The sequence below is a fragment of the Bos indicus genome, chromosome 28 (assembly GCF_029378745.1).
Source record: "Bos indicus isolate NIAB-ARS_2022 breed Sahiwal x Tharparkar chromosome 28, NIAB-ARS_B.indTharparkar_mat_pri_1.0, whole genome shotgun sequence".
NCBI lineage: Eukaryota > Metazoa > Chordata > Mammalia > Artiodactyla > Bovidae > Bos > Bos indicus.
In genome coordinates, this window is record NC_091787.1 from 43,242,212 (window position 1) to 43,263,777 (window position 21,566).

Consider the following 21,566-nt stretch of genomic DNA (forward strand, 5'->3'; position numbering starts at 1 on the left):
GGCTGGGGCTGTAGCATCATTCACACAGGAGATGCTGGAGCTGCAGAGGCAGTGGCCGGAGCAGTAGAAACCAAAAAACACACAGGGAAACTGTCTAACCATGACCGGGGTTAGCAAAACAAAATGAAGTGCCACGGAAGACAGGTCCTAGCTCCAGGCCTCTTAAATCAGGCCAGGAGAATGGAGAGCACCCACGAGTGGGAGGCGTGGGAGCTGTGTGATCCAGATGTTTCCTGCGCTCTGCGGAGGAGGGGAAGGAACAAACCAGGGGACCAGCAGGTGGATGTTGGGGGCCAATTCTATCCCATAAGGAGGTGGGAGCCCCTCTGGGTGGACGCAGGCCCCTGACCTGTGTCTTGTTCAGCAAAGCATGAGCTGGATTTCACCCCAGTGTCCTCTGATGACTAACTGTACCCGTGTGGACAGATGTCCCATGCAGGGGCCACGTATACCTCAGCCGAGTAAACTTAGAAGGTTTATAGTGGAGCAGAAGGGTGGAGAAGAGCCGGGCTTGTGTCTGCCACATTTCCCTGGTTTTGGTGATAGCTGAGCAAGTTTTCAGCTGCTGTTTTCAAAGTCTTATATTAAAATGTTGACATGACCCATGGAGGAAAGCTAGGGTCCTATTAGAATTAACAGAAAAGAATGAGAACTCCCTGAAAGCCAGAGAAGGGCACACTGCAGTAGCTAAAACACCAAAGACAAATTTTTTGCAAGAATTTTAGGTCTGCCCTGGCAAGGACATGAAAGCACTAAGCATTTACTCCAAGGTCCCATGAGGTCTTCTAAAGGCTGCCCTGTGGGTGAGCCCCTGCCTACCTAGACGCACCAGAGTTTCCTGCAAAACGAGCAGTGCCCATGCCTGGGGCCTTGATGGTCTCCGAGACTGGTCGCTTGTGTGGGTAGGATGACCATGGTCCTGCTGCTAGCTACTTCCCTGAATGTGTGCCCAGATCCACTACATCCTACCCCCAGCCATGGAGCGGCCCTGCCCCTGGCGGAGGAGGAGACGCTGGCTGAGGCCAGCAATGGGGTGATAGCTCGACTAAAAGCAGTCTTGACTCAGGTCCCTAGCAAGGAAAATGACATTTGTGACCATCCACTCTGCGAATGTTACCCATTTTCCTTTTTAAAAATCACTGGAAATTTTCAATCGGATATATAAGTAGAGAAAACAAAGAATGAATCCACATGTATCTATTCACCCCTAAACTTCCACAGTTTTCAATTCCTGGCCCATCTTGTCTCTTCACTATCCCTACTTACTTTCTCCTTCTGCCCAGAATAATTTTGAAGCAACCTCCCAGACATCATATCATTTCATGTGTAAATGTATTTATTTTCTCTTTAAAGAAATCATGGTGCCCAAATTAAAACTGCAGAAAAAGAAGGAAGAGTGCAGAATGGAAAGCCTGAGTGGTCACTCTGGGAGTGATCAAGCCACTCTCGGTCTTGCTTTCTGGCATGTTTGCATTCGTCTCCTGCTGCTGAGAGATTTCAGTCTTGCTGATGCTGAAGGCACTGCGAGCCTCTGAGAACCCCGCTCCCCTGTTTCGGGAAGGAGGGTGAGGTCTGATGGGACACAGCGTTTCTGGTTTAGTGTTTTGGCTCCTTCGTGTCCAGGGCTGAACAGCCCTTGAGGGTGAAGCCTCAGATTTCACTCACCTGGGGAAATGTATTATAAGTCAGGAGCGCCCCAGTGCTGGGAAGAACTTTTTGATAATAGTGAAGAATGGGCTTCGAAATGACAGAGAAGTTAAGTGGTAGAGTCCGGGGGACCAACCAAGGAAGTCAAAAAGCAACGGTGAAATCAGAAGTTAGAATTCCCAGAGATGTTCTACTGTTAATAAATAATGTCATAGTCTGTGGGTGGGTTGGAAAAGAATTTCCAGACACAGAGTATTTCAGAAAGAGTGAGTTTATTAAGAACAAAGAGCAGAAATAAAGAGGGCGTTGCAAGCATAGCAGGTAGACCTCCTAACAGGGAGAGCCGACTGTTAGAACAGCAGACCAGCTCAAAGGAGAGCTAGCCTGTTTTTATGGCCTCAAGACAAAAAAAATTCCTGCTGGAAGGATGTCTTTAGGTGATGGGAAGGGTTTTTACCTAATATGGGGTCAGGGAGCTGGATGGTTTAGATCAGGGGGCTCATGGCAATGGTTGCTGTGGGGGTTCAGTCAGTTCCCGAGATGACCCTGGTGTGGGGCTCCGCATCTGTGTTCTCAGTACGAGGCCTTGCGCCTATGGCCTTCATATAAGGCTCCACAGACTGTAGACAAAAATCTTTAAGAGGCAGTGTGTACGTGTGCATGCTGAGTCGCTCAGTCCTGTCTGTTCTTTGCGACCTCATGGACCACAGCTCCCCAGACTCCTCTGTCCATGGGATCCTCCAGGCAAGAATACTAGAGTGGATTGCCATTTCCTATCCCAGGGAGTCTCCCTGACCCAGGAATCAAACCTATGTCTCCTGTGTCTCCTGCATTGGCAGGTGGGGTCTTTACCACTGTGACACCTAGGAAGCCTTTTAAGAGGGTGTAGGAGAGTTTAAAAATCTGAAATTCAGAAGGTCATCATGGGGACTATTTTTACTTAAACTTGTCATAAATTCAACAAGAAGTTCATGGGCAGGAGGAAAAGGACTTTTCCAGCAGATGACTGTGCCTTTAAAGAGAGATTTGGAAGCAGGAAGCCTAAATTGGGCTTCCCAGGTGGTGTAGTCATAAAGAATCTGCCTGCCAGTGCAGGAGACATAAGAGATGCGGGTTCTATCCCTGGGTTGGGAAGATTCCCTGGAGAAGGAAATGGCAACCCACTCCAGTATCCTTGCCTGGAGAATTTCACGGACAGAGGAGCCTGGTGGGCTACGGTCCGTAGCATCACAAAGAGTCAGACACAACTGAAGTGACTTAGCACAGCACAGCTTAAACTTGAGGGAAAATGAAGGCACATGAGGACTTCTGAAAGTGAAGGAGTGAGAGAACCCAGAGATTGGTGAGGTCTTGATAAAACATTCTCCCGGTGGGGCAGGAGGGCAGAAAGATAGCCCATGTCAGCACATCAGTGGAGGACTGGGCTGGAGGAACAAGCCTCTGAAACCATGGAAAAGAGGAGACCTGCAGACACAGACTTCATGAGCAATCACAATTGCTCGTAAACCCTGCAGTGCTCGGTAGGGGGAGAAGCCTTGTGAGCCAGTAATTAAATGGGACTCTGTTAGAGGATGGAGAAGGCAATGGCACCCCACTCCAGTACTCTTGCCTAGAAAATCCCATGGACAGAGGAGCCTGGTAGGCTGCAGTCCATGGGGTCGCTAAGAGTTGGATACAACTGAGCAACTTCACTTTCACTTTTCACTTTCATGCATTGGAGAAGGGAATGGCAACCCACTCCAGTGTTCTTGCCTGGAGAATCCCAGGGATGGGGGAGCCTGGTGGGCTGCCGTCTAGGGGGTCGCAGAGAGTCAGACACCACTGAAGTAACTTGGCAACAGCAGCAGCTGTTAGAGGAATAAAAGCACTCAGAAATGAATGAAACTGGGTCCAGTCCCTGGATTGGGAAGATCCCCCAGAGTAAGAAACGGCAACCCACTCCAGTATTCTTGCCTGGAAAATTCCATGAACAAAGGAGCCTGGTGGGCTACAGTCTATGGGGTCCCAAAGAGTCGGACCTGACTGCGGGACTAAGCACACAGCACATATCTTTTTTTTTTCTCTTTTTTTTAGCATATATCTTTTTAAAAAGACTTTGGAAAGTGTGTGTTGCTTCTACTGATGTGAACATTGTTCTTAGACCCTCTATTAAATGGAATCTTGGTTTTCTTAATTGTGGTGGGTAAGGCTGCCAGTGACACTTTCTCCTGATGCTTTTCCCGAGATAATTGACCCGAAAAATAATGCCACCCTCCCCAGCCTGGTCTTAGGGCTCTTCATGGCGTGTCTGGACTAGAATTCTTGCAGGAAGGACCTCTATTAAGCTCTGGCTGTGGTGGTATTCAGGGACAAGAAAGAGAAAAATGGTGAAATCCAGTATCTTGTTGCTTAAATCTCTGAAGTGTCTTATTTCACTGCATCCGAAAGTAAAGTCCATGTATAATGTATCATGGCCCTTGGTCAGGCATGCAGATATTCCCACAGCACATGCAAAATGGGGTTGCCCAGGGCAGGAAAGCATCCTGGTGATGGAGCTGGGGACACAGCACTGCAGACTCACGGAAATGCACCCGGCCAGGGCAACGTGTGTACCGTGTGTGTGTGTGTGTGTGTGTGTGTGTGTGTGTGTGTGTGTGTGTTTGAGGATTAACCCTTTAGGTTTTCTCCTAGTGGTCTGGACACTCAACCAAGACACCTCCTCTCTCAATTTCTCTTTTTGACACACACATGCACAGGCATTCATGCTTACACGTGTATATACATCCCATTCTTTTTTTAAATTTTTATTTTATTTTTAAAAATACTGTTTTATCTCACTGCACCGTGTCCTAGCCATGGCCTGGGGGACCTTTGATCTCTGTTGCACATGCAGGTTCTTAGTTGCAGTATGCAAACTCTTAGTTGCGGCATGTGGGATCTACTTCCCCAGCCAGGGATTGAACCCAGGCCCCATGCATTGGGCGCTCAGAGTCTTAACCACTGGACCGCCAGGGAAGTCCCCACATGACCCATTCTTAAAACAATAGATGGTAGAGCCCACAGGAAGGATATGTTGTGAAACAGAAGCTCCATACCACAACTGGCCACAGACTTAGGTCCCAACAACAGGGGGTTTGAAACAGCAGTCCCGTCACCAATACGTAGGATCCAGAATGAGGGGGAGGCACAGAGTGGGGCTGATGGAAGCAGTGGCTTTTCTTCTCTCATTTTAAGAGAAGCTGAAATATTACCAGGCTATCACAAGTCCTTGTTACAGGAGTTTGAAAAATAGAAGTAAATGAACAAAGCAAACACTGATACCTTTAATGATGTTTCTTTACCAAGTGCATCATTTGCGAGACAGCTTTATCTTCATAATAGAAGGATAATTAACATCACTAATTATCTAATTAAGTTCATTAAGCATCCGCCAACAGTGCACCGTGAAGCTGACATTATGTTCTACTGTCAACAAATGCTTTTGATTTCTTAGGAAGTAATTAAAATGTAAATTAGCATGTGATTATATGCACAGGGGAAGTTTTGAATCAGATATTCATTTCAAAACTGCTTAGAGCAACATAGTTTTTAGGGTTTTTATTTTCATCAGTAAAGCAGACACTTTGCTATTAATGGTATATATTAAAGTTGCCATTTGTTCAATGTTTGACTCATTGCGAGATTACAGTGCTGTATGCAGAGCGTTTAGTTGATACATTTGCTACTGCGTTTCGTGCTTTTGTGAATATTTGATCATTTTATTTAGTGTGTGTGTTTGTAACCTTTGTGTTTAACAATATCGCAACTGATTTTTTTTTTTCCTGGAAACTTTCTGTTACTTAAATTCTCTGGCTGAGCTTGCCCTTTAAAGGCATTTTAGGTCAACTCTTTCGATGTACTTTTTCCATTTGGAGAATAATCAATGACTTGCTCAGAGCATGTGTCCCTACGCGCACAGGGCAAAGGGGAGTTGCCCCAATCAGACGTGTGGTCTGGACTTCTTGGTTGCAGATTCACATTGTTCTGCTTTCTCAGGGCAGCCCCTTGGTTTCTGATGAAATGGACCTGTGGTTGTGCTGAATACGGTAACCTTGTTGAATTAGGACCTTTCCTGAAACATCACAGTCTCTAGACATTTGCTGGAAAAGCGGCTCCCAAGATAGAAGCCACCTTGCCCAAAGCCCCAGAGCTTCCCTCCTTCAAATGATCCTGAAGGAAGCCTAGAATTCCCATGCTTTACTAAAGCTTACAGTTTACTGTGAGCTCTCAGCGCCCATCATACCACGATCGTCGTCTTCTCCCATGAAGACCCTGGGCCGTCTTAGCATCTAGCTGATGTCATCCATTCAGGGAGGAGGAGAAGTCTCTTAGGATACTGAACCTCTTACATTACTTCCTGGATAATTTTTTCCAGGGATGGATTTAGGTGGTGATAGATCCAGGCCCCTCAGTTATGTAGGTACAAGATTTCAGATGAATGCAGACAGAAATACAGAGGCCTAAGACAGACTGCCTCTTGTCCTCTTGAGAGGATCAGCGTCAGAGCTTGGCCACGAGTAGAGCCCGATGAACTGCTAGCTAGTCATCCCTGTGGGTGCTGATATCCCTGGAGTCCAAGCAGAGAGAGGCTGGTGTCCTGGGGCCTGGGGTGGGACAGACATCATCGTGCAGTGACTGGCAGTGGATTGAGGCCAGCCAGACTACAGTGACACCACGCTGAGAAACTCACTGGCACGGGGCCAGGGATCCACATAGGGATGGGCACTACTGGGATTGATCCCCAAGCTCTGCTGATAAGCCGTGAGCTGTGGTGTAGTCTATGTTGGCCTGGGAGAAGGGCACCATCTTTCCAGAGAGGGTTTCTTTTTCCTATTCATGCAAAGGACAGTGGCTAGGCTAGCAGAGACCCTGACCTGACTAGGGGATCCTTCTGCTAAAATTGCTCGATGGTGACCTTCTCCTAACATGTAGCAAGTACCCACCTCAACTAGCACATAGAATTTCTCTATCAGTGTTATCAACGGTTTACTCTTAAAACTTAATGTGGTCTGCTATATCATGACTTACTAAGAATGCAAAGGCCACAGAATAAAAGAATATTTAGTACTGACAATAACTTACTTGGTCCCATGGCTGGCTCATGGTCCTGCCTCCCGCTGGTCACTGTAACTGGCAGTAAGGAATGGCTCCACCACCATGCTGCACAGAAGTGGAGCACATCAAATGCAGTCAACACTGCATATGTCAATACTATCATATGTAGTTCAACAGCACGTGGATTTATTGAAGATATACTAGTCCTCACTAGGAATATAGAGATGAATAACACAGGACCTTACGTTTAACAAATCCTTGAAGTCCAGGTATTTATCTCCCTAGCTAGATTATATCTAAGAAGAATTACAGTAGATGCGTTTCTGAAAAAAAATGTAGATAGGTCAATATTTTATAAATAGATCTGAAATTTGCTTAGGAATTTGGCAACTTGAAAAATCCTGGGTTGAATTCTTTTGAAAACTAAATTCAGTCCTTTACTTTGGAGGATAATTATACCTAAGAATCTATTTTGAGGTTCAGTTTTTACAGATTAGATTTCCTAATGTGAGGTATGCTGGCATTCCAAAAACTTATGTTGTGGTTGGGGTGGGGTAACATCATTACAGGAAAGGCTTTCAACTTTTAAAAATAATGATTTTGGCTGGGGAAAGCACATCTTTTGATTATTTATTCCTCTAAATTTGAATATGTAGAACTTAAACGTATTCATTGGTGTGGAATGCTTCAGCGTTCATAAGACAGAAATGTCCCAAACTATATAAATGATAAAAAACGGCAGATGGTCGTGGGGTGGAGAATCAGTCTGGGGCCCTCCGAGGCTCTGCTGCCATCACAGCCGCCAGCCCCTCAGTCCCAGCTCGGCCGCGAGGCGCCTGCTGCGTGAGTTACAGCCGCCTTCTCGCCCTGGGACCCATCTATTATGAGAAACCATTTTGGTTAATTAAAAAAGTCTTTCAAAGTCTCAGAACAGGAAGTTCTGAAATTTTCTTCTCATCCCTGTTGTCCATGGGGGTTGGTGCAAACTTGGCTCCAGGCCTGTCATGGAAGGAAATGGGCCTGGACGTGGAGAAGGGAGTGGGGACAGCCAGAGAGCGTGGAGTCCAGGCCTGGGAGGTCTCTCAGGCGTTCTTGGATGCTAAAGTATCTACTGGTTTGATTAGGAGTGATAGGAGGAACAGCTGAGCTTGAGCATCAGACGGATTCTTGCAAATGGTTCCTGACTCACAGACGTCTTTGTCTGGGATCTGGTGTGTGGGCTAGGGGCAGACTCGTGAATGCCATAGGTTGTAAGTGATAATAAAGCTGAGAGGGAAGGGTAGCTGTTGAACACCTGGGGAATGAAAACTCCCGAAAAGGACTCGGCTAGTGCCAAGGCTTGATGGTGGGCATGAGTTCATGTGTTTGAGAACAGAGGGAGGTCAGTGCAAGTGGATCACAGACTGAATGTGGAGTGGTCCAGGAAGAGGGCGGGAGGGGCCAGCTGTCAAGGGTCATGTCAGTTTTCTAGGCGTCACAAAAGCATCTGTGTCTGTGACTCCATCCGCACATGCATCTCCACCGCCGTCTCTCATCTACTGAACACTCAGCTGTGATCTGGACCTTCCCTCCTTCAACCTTCCATGCACATTCATGGCTCTTCTACCGTATCCCAGGACACTGGCTTAAGGCCAAAGGATACTGACAGTAAAAAGTGTGTCCCTGACCCTCTAGGTAGGTGAAATAATTACAATGTTAACAAGCTGAAGTTGAGCTGAGACTTGGAGGAGGAGGAGGAGGATGAAAAGGAGGAAGAAGGATGTGAAGGAAGCTCAGTGGTGACAGAGGGGCCCCTCCAGATGCAAAGGAACTGTCGTGGGTCAGCTGTTGCCTTTGTATTATTACTGGAGTATCATATCCTGTTTATGTTGATCCCGTGTATGTGTTTATTTATATTCTGACTCAATCCCCAGAGGATTTATGGTATATAATGTGATACATGCAATAAAATGAGGAAATGAGATCAGGAAAAATAAAACTCAAAGAAGAAAGTCAATTCCTAGGGAATTAAGATCATAAATCCATAGTCCATAACGGCTTACAGTCAAACATCTACAGCATGCCTGAGCTTTCTGGCTGTTATTGTGGAGTGGGAGGCAAGATAGTTTATATATTTATTCCTCACCTGTCAATTATGCTTCTGCCAAGGAGCAGAGAACAGGGACATAGGGAAAACAAAGCTGGTCCCTCCCAGAAGCCTACTGTGCCCCATCACACCGTCATGGCACCCTCATTGTGAGCTCTTAAAGATCAGGTCTCATCATGTCATGTTCCTGATTAAAAGCCATCATTTGTTCCTACACTGTCCAGAGGAAGCCTCAGACCCATGACCACAGTGCAAGAAGCCTGATCCTCACTGTTTTTCTGAGTTTCCTTCCTGTGACAATCTTGCACACTTCCACATTTTATCATAATGCACCCTGTCTTCTCCCATCTCTACACTTGGGCAAATGTCATCCCATCTGCTTGGAGGAGCCTGCCCCTTCCATTGGACCAATTCCTTCCCCTGTGCTTTAAAATCGCTGTCCCTCCTGAAAGCCCTTTCCAGCCTGGCCATGACCCGTGTGGCCACAGTTATCTATTTTTCACTCACAATGGCTGCATCTATGCAGGACCAGCCTAAGGGAGAGGGAAGGGCTGGTGTTGGTTATGTTACCTGTGAGTCATGTGCGGCCAGCACATGACTGGCAAGTCCCGGTGTGGTTCCCCAAGAGAGCCACGGTGAGCGGATATGTCAGTCGATAACAGCAACCTCAATTTCACTGTGTCCAGGGGGAAAGTGTTTCCATGGGTGGCAGTCTCCCAGGGTAGATTCTCACATTCATCTCTCACTCAGACCCTAAGTCACTCACAATTCCTAAGCTTCTGCTTCTGCCCAAGATGGTTTGGGTCTCCATGAGCCTCACCTCTGAGGACGAAGATGACAGAAACTTGCGAAGACCTGGCAGAGTTCAGGAAATGTCAGCCTGCTGACGCTTCTCATCTGTCTGAGTCTTACAGAGCCTCTGATGCCCAAGGAAGAGACAAAGAAAAGGGAAGGTGGCTTTCTTGAAAAGACCCAGTGCCTGCAATTCCAAAGCTTTTGTCTTTTGCTACACAGGAGTTTTTTTTTTTTTTTTTTTAAGTAGTCAGTCTCCACGTACTCATGATGATTGAATTTAATAAAAACATCACAGTTCAAAAAAGACAAATTAGAAACCTCCATTCATCTCAGAAATTAATATGTGAGTGAATTTAACAAGAGATGAATTGCGCTGTGGTGATCTGGTCCCTCTTCACCCACTCTGAGCACCAGTTGTTTGTCGTTATTGCTGGAAATGTGATTATTACTCTGGTATGGCTCGACATTTATTAAGAATCCAGGGGCTTTGTCTCCAGAGTAGAGAAAAGTGCAATTATCTGGGCATTTGGAGGAAAAAGCATTTTCTGGCCTGAGTCATCCAAGTAACCTTCCTCCGCAGACACCTTGACCACAGCTTGCTGCAGACCCAGGCCATTCTGTCCCTTGGTTCCTATTTGCCTCTTTCATAACCAACTGCTAATGCTCGGCAGATGCACATGTAGGTGTTATACAGGACTTGCCAACAAACAGGGAAAGCAGTCCATTGTTTTCTCATTAACTGCTTCTGTCATCTAACTAAAAGCAGGTTTCCACCAAGAACTTATTTTTGAAGGCAGATGATATATCAGCCTTTATGTAGAGAAGGGATAACAGAAAAGTTACATAGGCAATCTGTTTATTGAACATTTCACAACCAGGAAAATACAGAATTTCAGACGGGTTTAAACGTGGCGGTGGGAGTGAGTGCCAGAGCTGCCCCGCTCCTGACTCTTGTTCTTTGCAGATCTGGATGTCTTGTCACTGGCCCTCCTGGGTCTCATTAATCCTGACCATGAGGAGTGTTTCACTCCAGGCGGGAAGCGACCAGCTGCAGAGAATTTGTCTCAGAAAAGTGACAAATCTCATGAGCTTCATTTCAGTCTCGCAAACTTTTACCTATTGCTGTCTCCATCTGCCAGGCCACTGGGGACAGAGACGGACAATGTCCTTGGAAAGTTTATTCCAGTGGGGATTCAGGTGAGGAACCCAGTCACTGTGACATGGAGCAACAGCCTCTGCAGGGTTTACCACTCTGCGTGGGGCCCTCAGGGGGTGTACTAGGAACGAGAAGAGTATTCCTGATAGTTACTGGCTATACCATAAGAACAAAGGACTTACACAGACACAGTTTCCTTGGTTGCTCACTGCCACCCAGCTGCTGGCACTGTTAATCCAACCCCTCAGCCTGTACCAGTGGAGGAGAGGTGACCAATGAGTGACCAACACGGCCAATGAGAACATGGGCCCTATGGTGGAGGAAGCCTCTTCCAAATCCACAGTTCACGCTTGGCAGGATGAAGGGGAGGGAGATCGCCTGAGTTTAGCTTGAGCCTGTCACTTGTTTCTCTGGCCAGAAAAAGGAATCTGGATTTGACACTAAAATCAAACAGTGTGGTTATTGCTTTTCCTTTATGGATCATTAGTGCATATTTAGAAATCTTAAACAATTATAAAAACAACTGCCTGCGGTGGAATCATGTTATATGGAGTTAAGTTTTAAAGCCTCTTAATAAAATGAAAATCAAGTTGGCAAAGATACTGCTCAAAGTCCCTTCGATTATTGATAGAGAATAATAGCATTTGTGGCTTGGTGTATTCTGTGCCACCCTTTTGCACATCCGTCAGCAACTTTCCCGCCATTTGGGGAATGAATTACTATTTCTCTGTTAAAGTGTCTGGCGAAGTGATTGGCTTGTGCAGTCTGGGGGGAACAAGACTTACCAAAATTATTTATCTTCAAGCACGAGAGTTATACTCATTACAATGAATTGTTTACATTCAAGAAATATGTGGAACCATGTCCAACTGAGAAAACAGACTCATCTATTCCATCTCAGTTTCATCATGGGACTTAGGTGGCAGGGTTGTGAGAATTCCACTGTATTTTTAATACATTTTTTATTTTGGAATACTTTCCATGTACTTTTCGTATTTATATTCAACACCTCCCTATATCCTTCGCCCAATTTCCCCTGTTGTTCCTGTTGTACATTATCATAGCACATTAATCAACTGGTACATTGGTACATTACGGGTAATGAATCTCTAGTCATATTTGGCTTTCACCAGTTTTCCCGCTAATCCGAGAATCAGTGCAAGGCACCACACTGCATTTGGTTGTCACGCCTTCTTAGTTTCCTCTGGACGCTGACAATTTCTCAGACTTCAGTTATTTTTATGACCTTGACAGTTTGGAGCAGTACTGGTCAGATATTTTGTAGAATGTACTTCAAAGTGGGTCTGTTAAACATTCTTCTCATAATTATCCTGAGGTTATGAATTTTTGGAAGGAAGACCACAGAGGAGACACGTCCTTCTCATCATACCGTATCGGGTCAGGGGTGCCTGACACCCACACAGTATCATCACTGGTGATGTCAGCTCTCATCACATGGTCACGATGGGGTCTGCCAGATTTCTCCACTGTAAAGTTACTATTTTCCCTTCCATCCTCTATTCTTTGGCAGCAAGTTGTTAAGACAAGCCCATTCTTAAGGCAATTAAGCTCTGCCTCCTGACAAGGGAAATATCTATACACATTATTCTAAATTCTTCTGTTTGAAAGGTTTGTCTCTTTCCCCCCTAATTAATTTATTCAATCTTTTATTTATATCTGTAGAGACTCATCCATATTTATTTTACAATTTGGGTTATAATCCACCAAGCTTGTTATTTATTTTGTTGCTCAAATTGTTTGAGCTTTTTGCTCATAACATTTAATTGATCTCACACTTGCTTTCACTTAGCTCTCTGATCTTTTTTCACTGATCACAAATACGTTTCAATGCAATTCTACTATAACCCTTCCTATATATTTCGTGTGTATTATTCAGGAAAAGTTACATTACAGTAACAAACACTCCCAAAACTGACTGCCTTAAAATAGCAAAGGTTTACTTCTCACGTGTGCCACACTGTGAGTTGTCATGAGTCTCCTGTGCCTTAACCTCACCCAGTGACACCAGCTCAGGGAGCAATCATTTAGAACTTTGAGCACTGCTGTGACAGTTGAAAAAGAGCTTAGCAAATTGAGCCTGAGCCCCTAAAGTTTCACCCTCCTCCCTGGCCTCACCTGGCTCAAAGGTGGCAGGAAAAGCAGTTACGCCATGTATCTGCAGGAGGAAAGAACTCGAAATATTTAGCGAAGAGCACGAATGATCCGCACCCTGTGTTTTCTTTCAGTTTCCTTTTCCACACAAATCCAAACACATTTAATTGTTGTTAGCACATTGTTTTCTAACTTCATTTTTAAAAATCTTGATATATCAAAAATCTGGTTCCATATCATCAGAACTTAGTTGACACCAGGGCTGCAATGAATGGTTGTATGGGTTGTGCACAAAGGCACATGGCCAGAGTGGCAAAAGGAAGCTGAAACCCAGCCTTTGTCCCACTGTTCAGCGTAGCCGTGCAGTTCCGGGACAGCGTCTGCTCAAAGGGGACACGCGGTGCTGTGTGGACTAGTGGTGACCTGAGTGGGTGTAGTTTGTGGTGACTGCGTGATACCTGACACGAAGGATGAGCCATCCCCTCCTCGTGCTGATACTTGGATTGTTTTATTTTGCGCTGCTATAAACAGGATGGTGGAAAACGTTGTTTAGTGACTATCTGTGCATTTATTTTAGGGTTTCCTTGGAGTAAGTAACTAGCACTGAAAATGGTGAGTCGGAGGATGAAAATGACATGCATATATGTCAACACAGGTAGATACACTGGCATTTCTCACCACTGAGTTCAGTCCCAGACCATGCCATACTTGGCTGGAGAGGCCAGGGCTTACAACTCTGATCGTGGTACTAAGTTTCTGAGCAGGATCTGAGGGGTTGCGTTTAGATACTGGCTTTTCTCTTTTCTGGCTAGGCTATACAGCTGTGATTACAGGGCTAATGATGCTTTAAACAAACAATATAATGACTGTCATCAGTGACAGCAGGAATTTCCTATGGGAGAGCGTGAACAGGAGGGTCACCAGCAGCTGGCCAGCCCCAGGGGTGCTCCTGGCAAAGGTGGGTACCACGAAGCTGAGGTCGGCTCACTTACAGGTGACCTTCCAGATAGGCTGTGCCTTGGTTTCCGTTCCAAGGTCTGATCTGTATCCTGTAGCCAAACCCTGCCCTAAGGAGGCACTGGGACAGCAAGGCACAGGCTCTTTAAACCAGACCTACTTTGCCTTTCAAATCTCCGAACAGCCCTCTGAGGCCCTTGGTTCTACTTCAAAGGTTCTCAAACTCTTTAATACACAGGCAGTTGCTAAGCAAAGGCTATTTTGCTCCAATAAGCAATGCAGAGCTCTGCTCTAAATATGTCCCCCATCGATGTGTCATATTCACTGCTGCCCAGGCAGATGAGCTTCTGCCCTTGAACCAACCCAGATCGTCCTCCTCCTGTCTCCACATCCTGAGCGTGACAACTTTCCAGGGCATGAAAGTTCTTAGAAATCACTAGCAAAGCAATAATTTGTTTAGTGCTGTGGTGACATGCAAGGTGGAAGCCGTGCGGGAGAAAGTCTTGTGGTGGCCTAAGTCATCTTCTGGTGCTGCCAGCTCCTGCATTGCTGGGGTCCCCTGTCCTCAGCTTCCTCTTCTGTAAAATGGGAATCATCATCATATAGATTTGTCAGGTGGCTAAATATTAAATGTGGTAATGCATATGGAAACTCCTTTGTCAAGTGCTATGGGCACATTAGTTATTGGATGGAATGCTGAGAGAGCAGACCAAAGGATAACAAATATCTGGGCTACCGACACTCCTATATACACCATTCAGGTGCCCTTGGTCAGGTCCCTCTCCCATCCTCCTAATCCACTATTCCAAGCCTTCACCTGCTCACTGCTCAAGGGAAGCAGAGCCAGCTTTTCCTCTACTTCTTCAGTGAGATAGCACATTCCTGTTTGACAAAAGCTGCTCTGCGTCCAAGTTCCCCCAAGAGTTCTGTTCTCCTGCTGCACATCTTCAAAGTATCATATTAGGAAAAAGACTGGGCTTTTGCCTTAAATGTAAAATTAGTCAAATTTGTCAGCATTTTATGTCATTTGCAGTGCTCATAATGATTATTACTTATAAATGTGCATAAACATGTAACAGCAATATTAAGGAAAATTTTGTAAACAAAAAAAGAGAGAAAGAAAGAAATCACCCTATTCCCACTACTCCAAAACATTAACTGGGGTTTTAAAATTATATTGTTTTCATAGTTTTGAGTCTTTGTTGATAAACACTTTTCTATTTTATTGAACTATGAGACACATAGAAAAAAGTGTTCAAGTCACAAATATACAGATTTAAGCATTTTCATGGACTGAACTTGTGACCACTGCCCAGCTTAAAGAATACAACATTAATGGCTCTCCAGAAGCACCCCCAGCTTCAGGCCCCATTCTAGTCTCTAGCACCTTCTACCCTCACAGTAGACAATTTCCTGGCAGCTGACATACATCGGCTTTCTACATTGTACTTTTATGTATATGAAATAACGTGTACACGCTTCTTTCTGTTTTTTTTTTTTTCACTCCAAACTATGTGATTGATCCATGTCATTTCATGAAGCAGTAGTTCGTTTTATAGTGACCAAACAACATTTTCATACTGTTCTCAAACTTTTTGGTCTCAAGATCTGTTTACCCTCCTAAAAATTATTGAGATTTCAAAGAACTGTTGTATCATATAGATTGCATCTATTGATATTTAGTGTGTAAGAAATGAAAACAATTTTTAAATGACACTTATTAATTCATTTAAAAATAGCAGTAATAAATCTATATAATTTATATGTAAGCATAAATAACATTTTTTAAAAATTATATATTTTTTGAAAATTGTGAAAAGCGTAGTTTTGTCTTATATTTTTGCAGATTCTTTAATATCTATCTGGCTTAGTATAAGGCAGATGGATTTTCATATCTGCCTTTTATTCAATTAGTTGTAATTCTTTTTTTCTTTTTTTGGATGAAATGAAGAAAATCTGATCTTTCACAGATATGAAGTTAGAAAATAAAGGAGTATTTTTTGGGGGGCCATGCTGTGTGGCTTTGTGGGATCTTAGTTCCCTAACCAGGGTTTCAACCCACACCCCCTGAATTGAAAGTGCAGAGTCATAACACTGAACCACCAGGGAAGTTCCAAGAAAGGAGTATTTTAATAAACCTTTCAGAAAATTATAGATATTATTCTTTTATACTACACCAAAATTCAACAAGTAGTAGTTTCTTGGAAGTTATTTGAAACTTTTATCAGTGAGATTTTTGTACTCTGTTACAGTAAATGCATTTATTATCTTGCAGTTTGAATGGATATTTTAACCCATACATGATTTGGAACATGCGTATAACAAACAGTGAAAATATTGGTTCCCTGAGTCGAGAGATCTCCCAAATGTTGATATGTTTCATTGTGTAATGTGGAAAAATCATATTCATACACCACCAATCAGAAAAATATTTATCTACTGAGAAACTGTCACGCTCACAAAGGCAGTTACAAGTTTTCCGACACTCTAACATTTGAGATTTGAAAGCCCAGAATTTATTAGGGGCCACGAATCCTGTCAGTGGTTTAATTTTATACGACAGGTTCATTTTGTTCATTTTCAAGAAAATATCTGCCAAACGCCCAGGTCTTCATAACTTTAGTTTTGTCTGCCAGTCATTCTTTCAAGGGCTTCCCAGGTGGCTCAGCAGTAAAGAATCCACCTGCCAATTCAGGAGACATGGGTTTGATCCCTGGGTTGGGAAGATCCCATGGAGAAGGAAATGGCAACCCACTTCAGTACTCTTGCTGAGAAATCCCGTGGACAGAGGAGATTGGTGGGCTACAGTCCTTGGAGTTGCAAAGGAGCTGGACTTGACTTAGCAGCTAAACAATAACAACAACAACAACATTCTTTCAAATAAAAATGATGTCCTATTGCAAAAGTAGCTAGTTCAGCTCACAGCTCTAACAATTATGCAGATGCTTTCCCTTGAAATGACCACTATGGTCTTTGGTATTCAGAAGTGTTTTGTGTAGATTTCCCATTTTATCACATAGACTATTAAAAGTGTATTCAAAGACTGAGATTTCATAAAATTAATCCTGCACTTTTTCATCAGTGACATTCTTAAGTGAAGATTTTTTTCCTATGAGTTCCTACTGATGAGGACTATGTACAACGATTACTGTACAGTTGGTGCCAATGTCTTGGTTTGGACTATGGAAATTGTTTTACTCATCATGGCTTTTGGATCATCAATGCACATATCAGCACAGTGAAAAAAGGCAAAGGTGTTTAGTATTTTGAAAATAGTTTTGACTTCACAGATCCCCTGAAAGGGTATTAAAGAGCCACTAGGGATTCATGGACCACATTTTAAGAACCATTACCATAGAGGATATAATATATGACTATATCATAATTTATCTATCTAGACTATTCCTGACGGAAGTTTGCATTTTTCCCACTTGGGGACTACTTCAAACACTGCTGCTATGAACACTCTCACATGTCTTCTGGAATACACAGGCATGAATTTCTGTTGAGTATATACCTAGAAATGAAATTGTTGGTTCACTGGGTATGTATATACTCATCTTTTAAGACACTGCCAAACCATGCTCCAAAATGGTACCAATTCAGCAGTGTAAGGGAGTTCCAGTGGCTCCATGTGATAATCGAAACGACATTATTAGCTATTTGAATTTAGATATTCTTATTGTGGTTTAATTTATATCCTCCAGATGACAAATGAAATTGACCTCTTTGTTATATTTGTATTGGTCATTGACATCTTTTTTAATGAAATGCCTGTTCAATTTTTTCTTTTCAAAAATTTTCCATTGAATGTCTCTTTTTTTATCTTATTGATTTAAAATAATTATATGTGTTCTCTGAGTTAATTTTTTTTTCAAATGGTGAAGATAGAGCCCTCAATGACTTTTTTAAAAAATTTAACTTTCTATTTTAAGAATTGTAGATTCACATGCAATTGTAAGAAATGATACAGAGAGATCTCATATAACTTTTACCCAGTTTCCCCCAGTGGTGTCATCTTGCAAAACTGTAATGTAGCATCGCAGCAAGGAATGTCTCCACCACTACAAGAAGCCCCTGTTGCCCTTTGGGGTTGTTTTCTCCCTCAGCGTGATTCTGTGTGGATTCATCCAGGTCGTTGTATGTATCAACAGTTCATTCTTTTTTATTGTTGGGCAGTGTTCCCCATTATAGATGTTTCACAATTTCTTTAATTATTCACCTATTTAAGGTCATCTGGGTTGTTTCCAGTTTTTGTCTGTTATGAATAAAGCTGCTATAAACATTCATGTACAGATTGTTGTGTGAGTATAAGCTTTTCTTTCATGGGATAAATCCCCAGAGGTTACAGCTTCTGAATCCTATGGTGGTTGACTGGACTTTTTAAAAAATCTACTGACTTGTTTTCCACACATTCCCACCAGCAATGCATGAGTGATAAAGTTTCTCTGTATCCTCACCAGCATTCGTTGTTGTCATCTTTTAAATTTAACCATTCGGATAGAAGTGTAGTGATATCTCATTGTGGCTTTTATTTTCATTTTCTTAATGGATATTGGTGTAGAACACGGCCCTCATGTGCTTCGTTGTCGTGTTCATATCTTCTTTATGTCTATTCATATCTTTTGCAATTATTCTAGTGGACTTTTTTTGCACTTAAGTTTTAAATTTCTTCATATATTCCAGATATTAGTCCTTTGATGGATATGTGACTTGCAAATATTTTCTTCTAGATTGTAGCTAATTATTACATTGTTTTTATATGAGTTTTGTGGAGCAAAAGTTTTAATGTTGATGAGATCAAATTCATTAATTTTTCCTTTTCTGAATTGTGTTTCTGGTATAAAATCTGAACACTTTAGCAATTTGTTGAATGAGAACAATAAAAGCATTCATCTTTGTTTTCAGTCTTAGAAAGGATTTATTGTTTTGCGTTAAATCTAATGTTGTGAGTTTTTATAGATGATTTTTATCAGGTTCTCCTCTATTCCTAGCTTTCTGAGAGTTTTATAGTGAATGAGTGTTGAATTTTTTCAAATACTATTAACATCAATTGATATGATCATGGAGAAGGCAATGGCACCCCACTCTAGTACTCTTGCCTGGAAAATCCCATGGACAGAGGACCCTGGTGGGCTGCAGTCCTTGGAGTTGCTAAGAGTCGGACACGACTGAGCGACTTCCCTTTCACTTTTCACTTTCATGCATTGGAGAAGGAAATGGCAACTCACTCCAGTGTTCTTGCCTGGAGAATCCCAGGGACAGGGGAGCCTGGTAGGCTTCCATCTATGGGGTCGCACAGAGTCAGAAACGACTTAAGTGAGTTGGCAGCAGCAGCAGCAGATATGATCATGTCATTTTCTATTTTAACCTACCAATATGGTAGATTACAATGATTGCTTTTTGGGTATGTACCAGCTGTGCATTCCTGAAATAAACTCCATTCTTTCATTGTATGTGATTATTTTTATGTATTGTTAAGTTCTATTTGCTAATATTTTGTTAAAAATTTTTGCATCTCTATTTGTGAAAGTTAGGTTTATTTTCCTGTAGTATTTTTGTCTGGTTGTGATATAAAGTTATAAGAGTACTGCTAGCTTCATAAAACAGATTGGGAAATGTACCCATCTTTTCTATTTTCTGGAAGACATTTTGTAAACTGTATGTTAATTATTGCTTAAATATTTTGTAAAATCCTCAAGTGAAGTCATCTGGACCTGGAAATTTACTTGGGGAGAGTATTTAAATTATGAACTCAATTTCCTTAACTGTTATATGCTATTTCAAGGATCTATTTTATATTGGTTGAGATTTGGTAGCTTGTGCTTTTATAAAGAATTTGTCCATTTAATCTCAGTTGTCACATTTATGTGTATCTAGATGTGTGTAATATTTTCTTGCTATCTTTTTAGTCAATTTGCATACATTGAACCATCCTTGCATCCCAAGGATACATTCCATTTCATCATGGCATCCAGTTCTTGTAATGTGCTGTTGAATTGTTTGCCAGTATTTTATAGAGGACTTTTGTATCTCTGTTTATCATGGATATTGGTCTTTAGTGTTCTTTTTTTTGTGGTATTTTTGCCTGGCTTTGGTATGAGGGATGCTGGCCTCTTATGATGAGTTGAAAAGTATTCCTTCTTCTTTTTTTTTTTTTTTTTGAAATATAAGAAGGTTTGGTATTAATTCTTCTTTGAATGTTTGATAGAAATCTCTGGTGAAGCCATCTAGTCCTTGGCATTTTGGTGTGTGGAGGGGAAATATTCGACTACTGTTTAGTCTCCCTATTTGTTATTGATCTGTTCAGATTTTCTAAAACTTAACTCTTTTCTAATGTATGCATTTGGTGACATATATTTCCCTCTCAGCATTGTTTTAGCTATGCAACACACATTTTGATATGTTCTACTTTCAGTTTTATTTAATGCAATATATTTTGTAAAATTTCCCTTGAGACTTACTTTTTGATCCATGGATTATTTAGAAGTACACTGTTTAGTTTCCAAGTGTTTGGAGATTTCCTGTTACTGACTTCAGATTGACTCTGTTATGATCAGAAAATACATTTTGCATATTTCAACTTTTATACATTTGTTGAAGTTTGTGTTATGGTCTGGGATGTGGTTTGTCTCAGTATATGTTTTGTGGGGGCTTGTGTATTCTACTACTGTTGGGTGCCCTATTCCATAAATATGTTACTTGAACATTTTTTAGAATTCCCTTTTGATTGAAGTATTATGTTCTACTTTTCTAGTTATTCTTGGGAGGAAGATTTATCTGCTATACCTGGTTCAATGTAGTTAGAAGTAAAAGTAACCCTTAAACATGTATGTGAATCTGAACGTGTATCCTGTATTCATGAGGCTGTGAATGATTTGACCAACAGGTCCTGTGACGGCTACTTCCTCTGGCACTTGGCCAGAGCAGGAAGTTCTTATCTAAAATCACGATTGTTACTAGCTGTGACTTGTCTTCTCTCTTCTCCAGGACTTTGTGTCGTGTATTGAGAACTACAGACGAAGAGGACAAGAACTATATGCGTCTCTATACAAAGATCACGTACAGGTGAGAAGCAAGACAGTGTCTTTCTCTGTACAGTAGACTGGAATCCACCTGGAACGTGAAATAAAGATTCACGAGAGCCTTTGGCTTAAACTCTAAATTGGCTCAGACAATAGTTGATCATCAGTGAGTCAGTTCTACCTGCAAGACCTATGCCATGGAATTTGGATCCACAGTGACAGCAGCTGAAGAGATAGGCAGTGTGTCCACTCACTTATCTACCCATTCATCTACTAGTAAACAGGCATCGAGAGCCCAGGGTGCCTCAGACCTTGTGCTGGGCACTAGGGGCATGACTCTGTTATCTATGCCCCTGCGACAGGCCCTTGCATGTCAATGTCTCACTATTTGAGTTCACCAACTTCATTCAGAACTAGCAATACAATTAATAAATCCGGTTGGCATTGGGGGAAAAATAAGATGAATCATTTAGGATTACATCCTTTATTTAGGAATATCCCTCATCACACTTGTTCCATTTCAAGACAGACAACATTGTTTATCTAAACTTTCAAATCAGCATCTAGTCAAGACCAGCGACCATTTCTCTTCCTGTGGTTGGAAATGCTTGGAAGATTTGTTCATGGCTAGGAGAGTTGTGCTCTGTGGTACTTGGTGGATTTCTGCTGAAATGTGAAAGATGGAAAGTTCATGGGAAAGGACGGAACCTCAGCA

At 42.5% G+C, this 21,566-nt stretch overlaps 1 protein-coding gene across 3 annotated transcripts in view; it reads left to right on the forward strand.

Annotated features, from left to right (window-relative positions):
- WDFY4 (WDFY family member 4) overlaps positions 1–21,566 on the forward strand; it is a 248,632-nt gene that overhangs the window by 134,019 nt on the left and 93,047 nt on the right. For all 3 annotated transcript variants that reach the window (XM_070782345.1, XM_070782347.1, XM_070782348.1), the window contains exon 40: positions 20,817–20,894. In XM_070782345.1, coding sequence (XP_070638446.1) covers positions 20,817–20,894 — 78 coding nt within the window. The remainder of the gene's footprint in view (positions 1–20,816; positions 20,895–21,566) is intronic.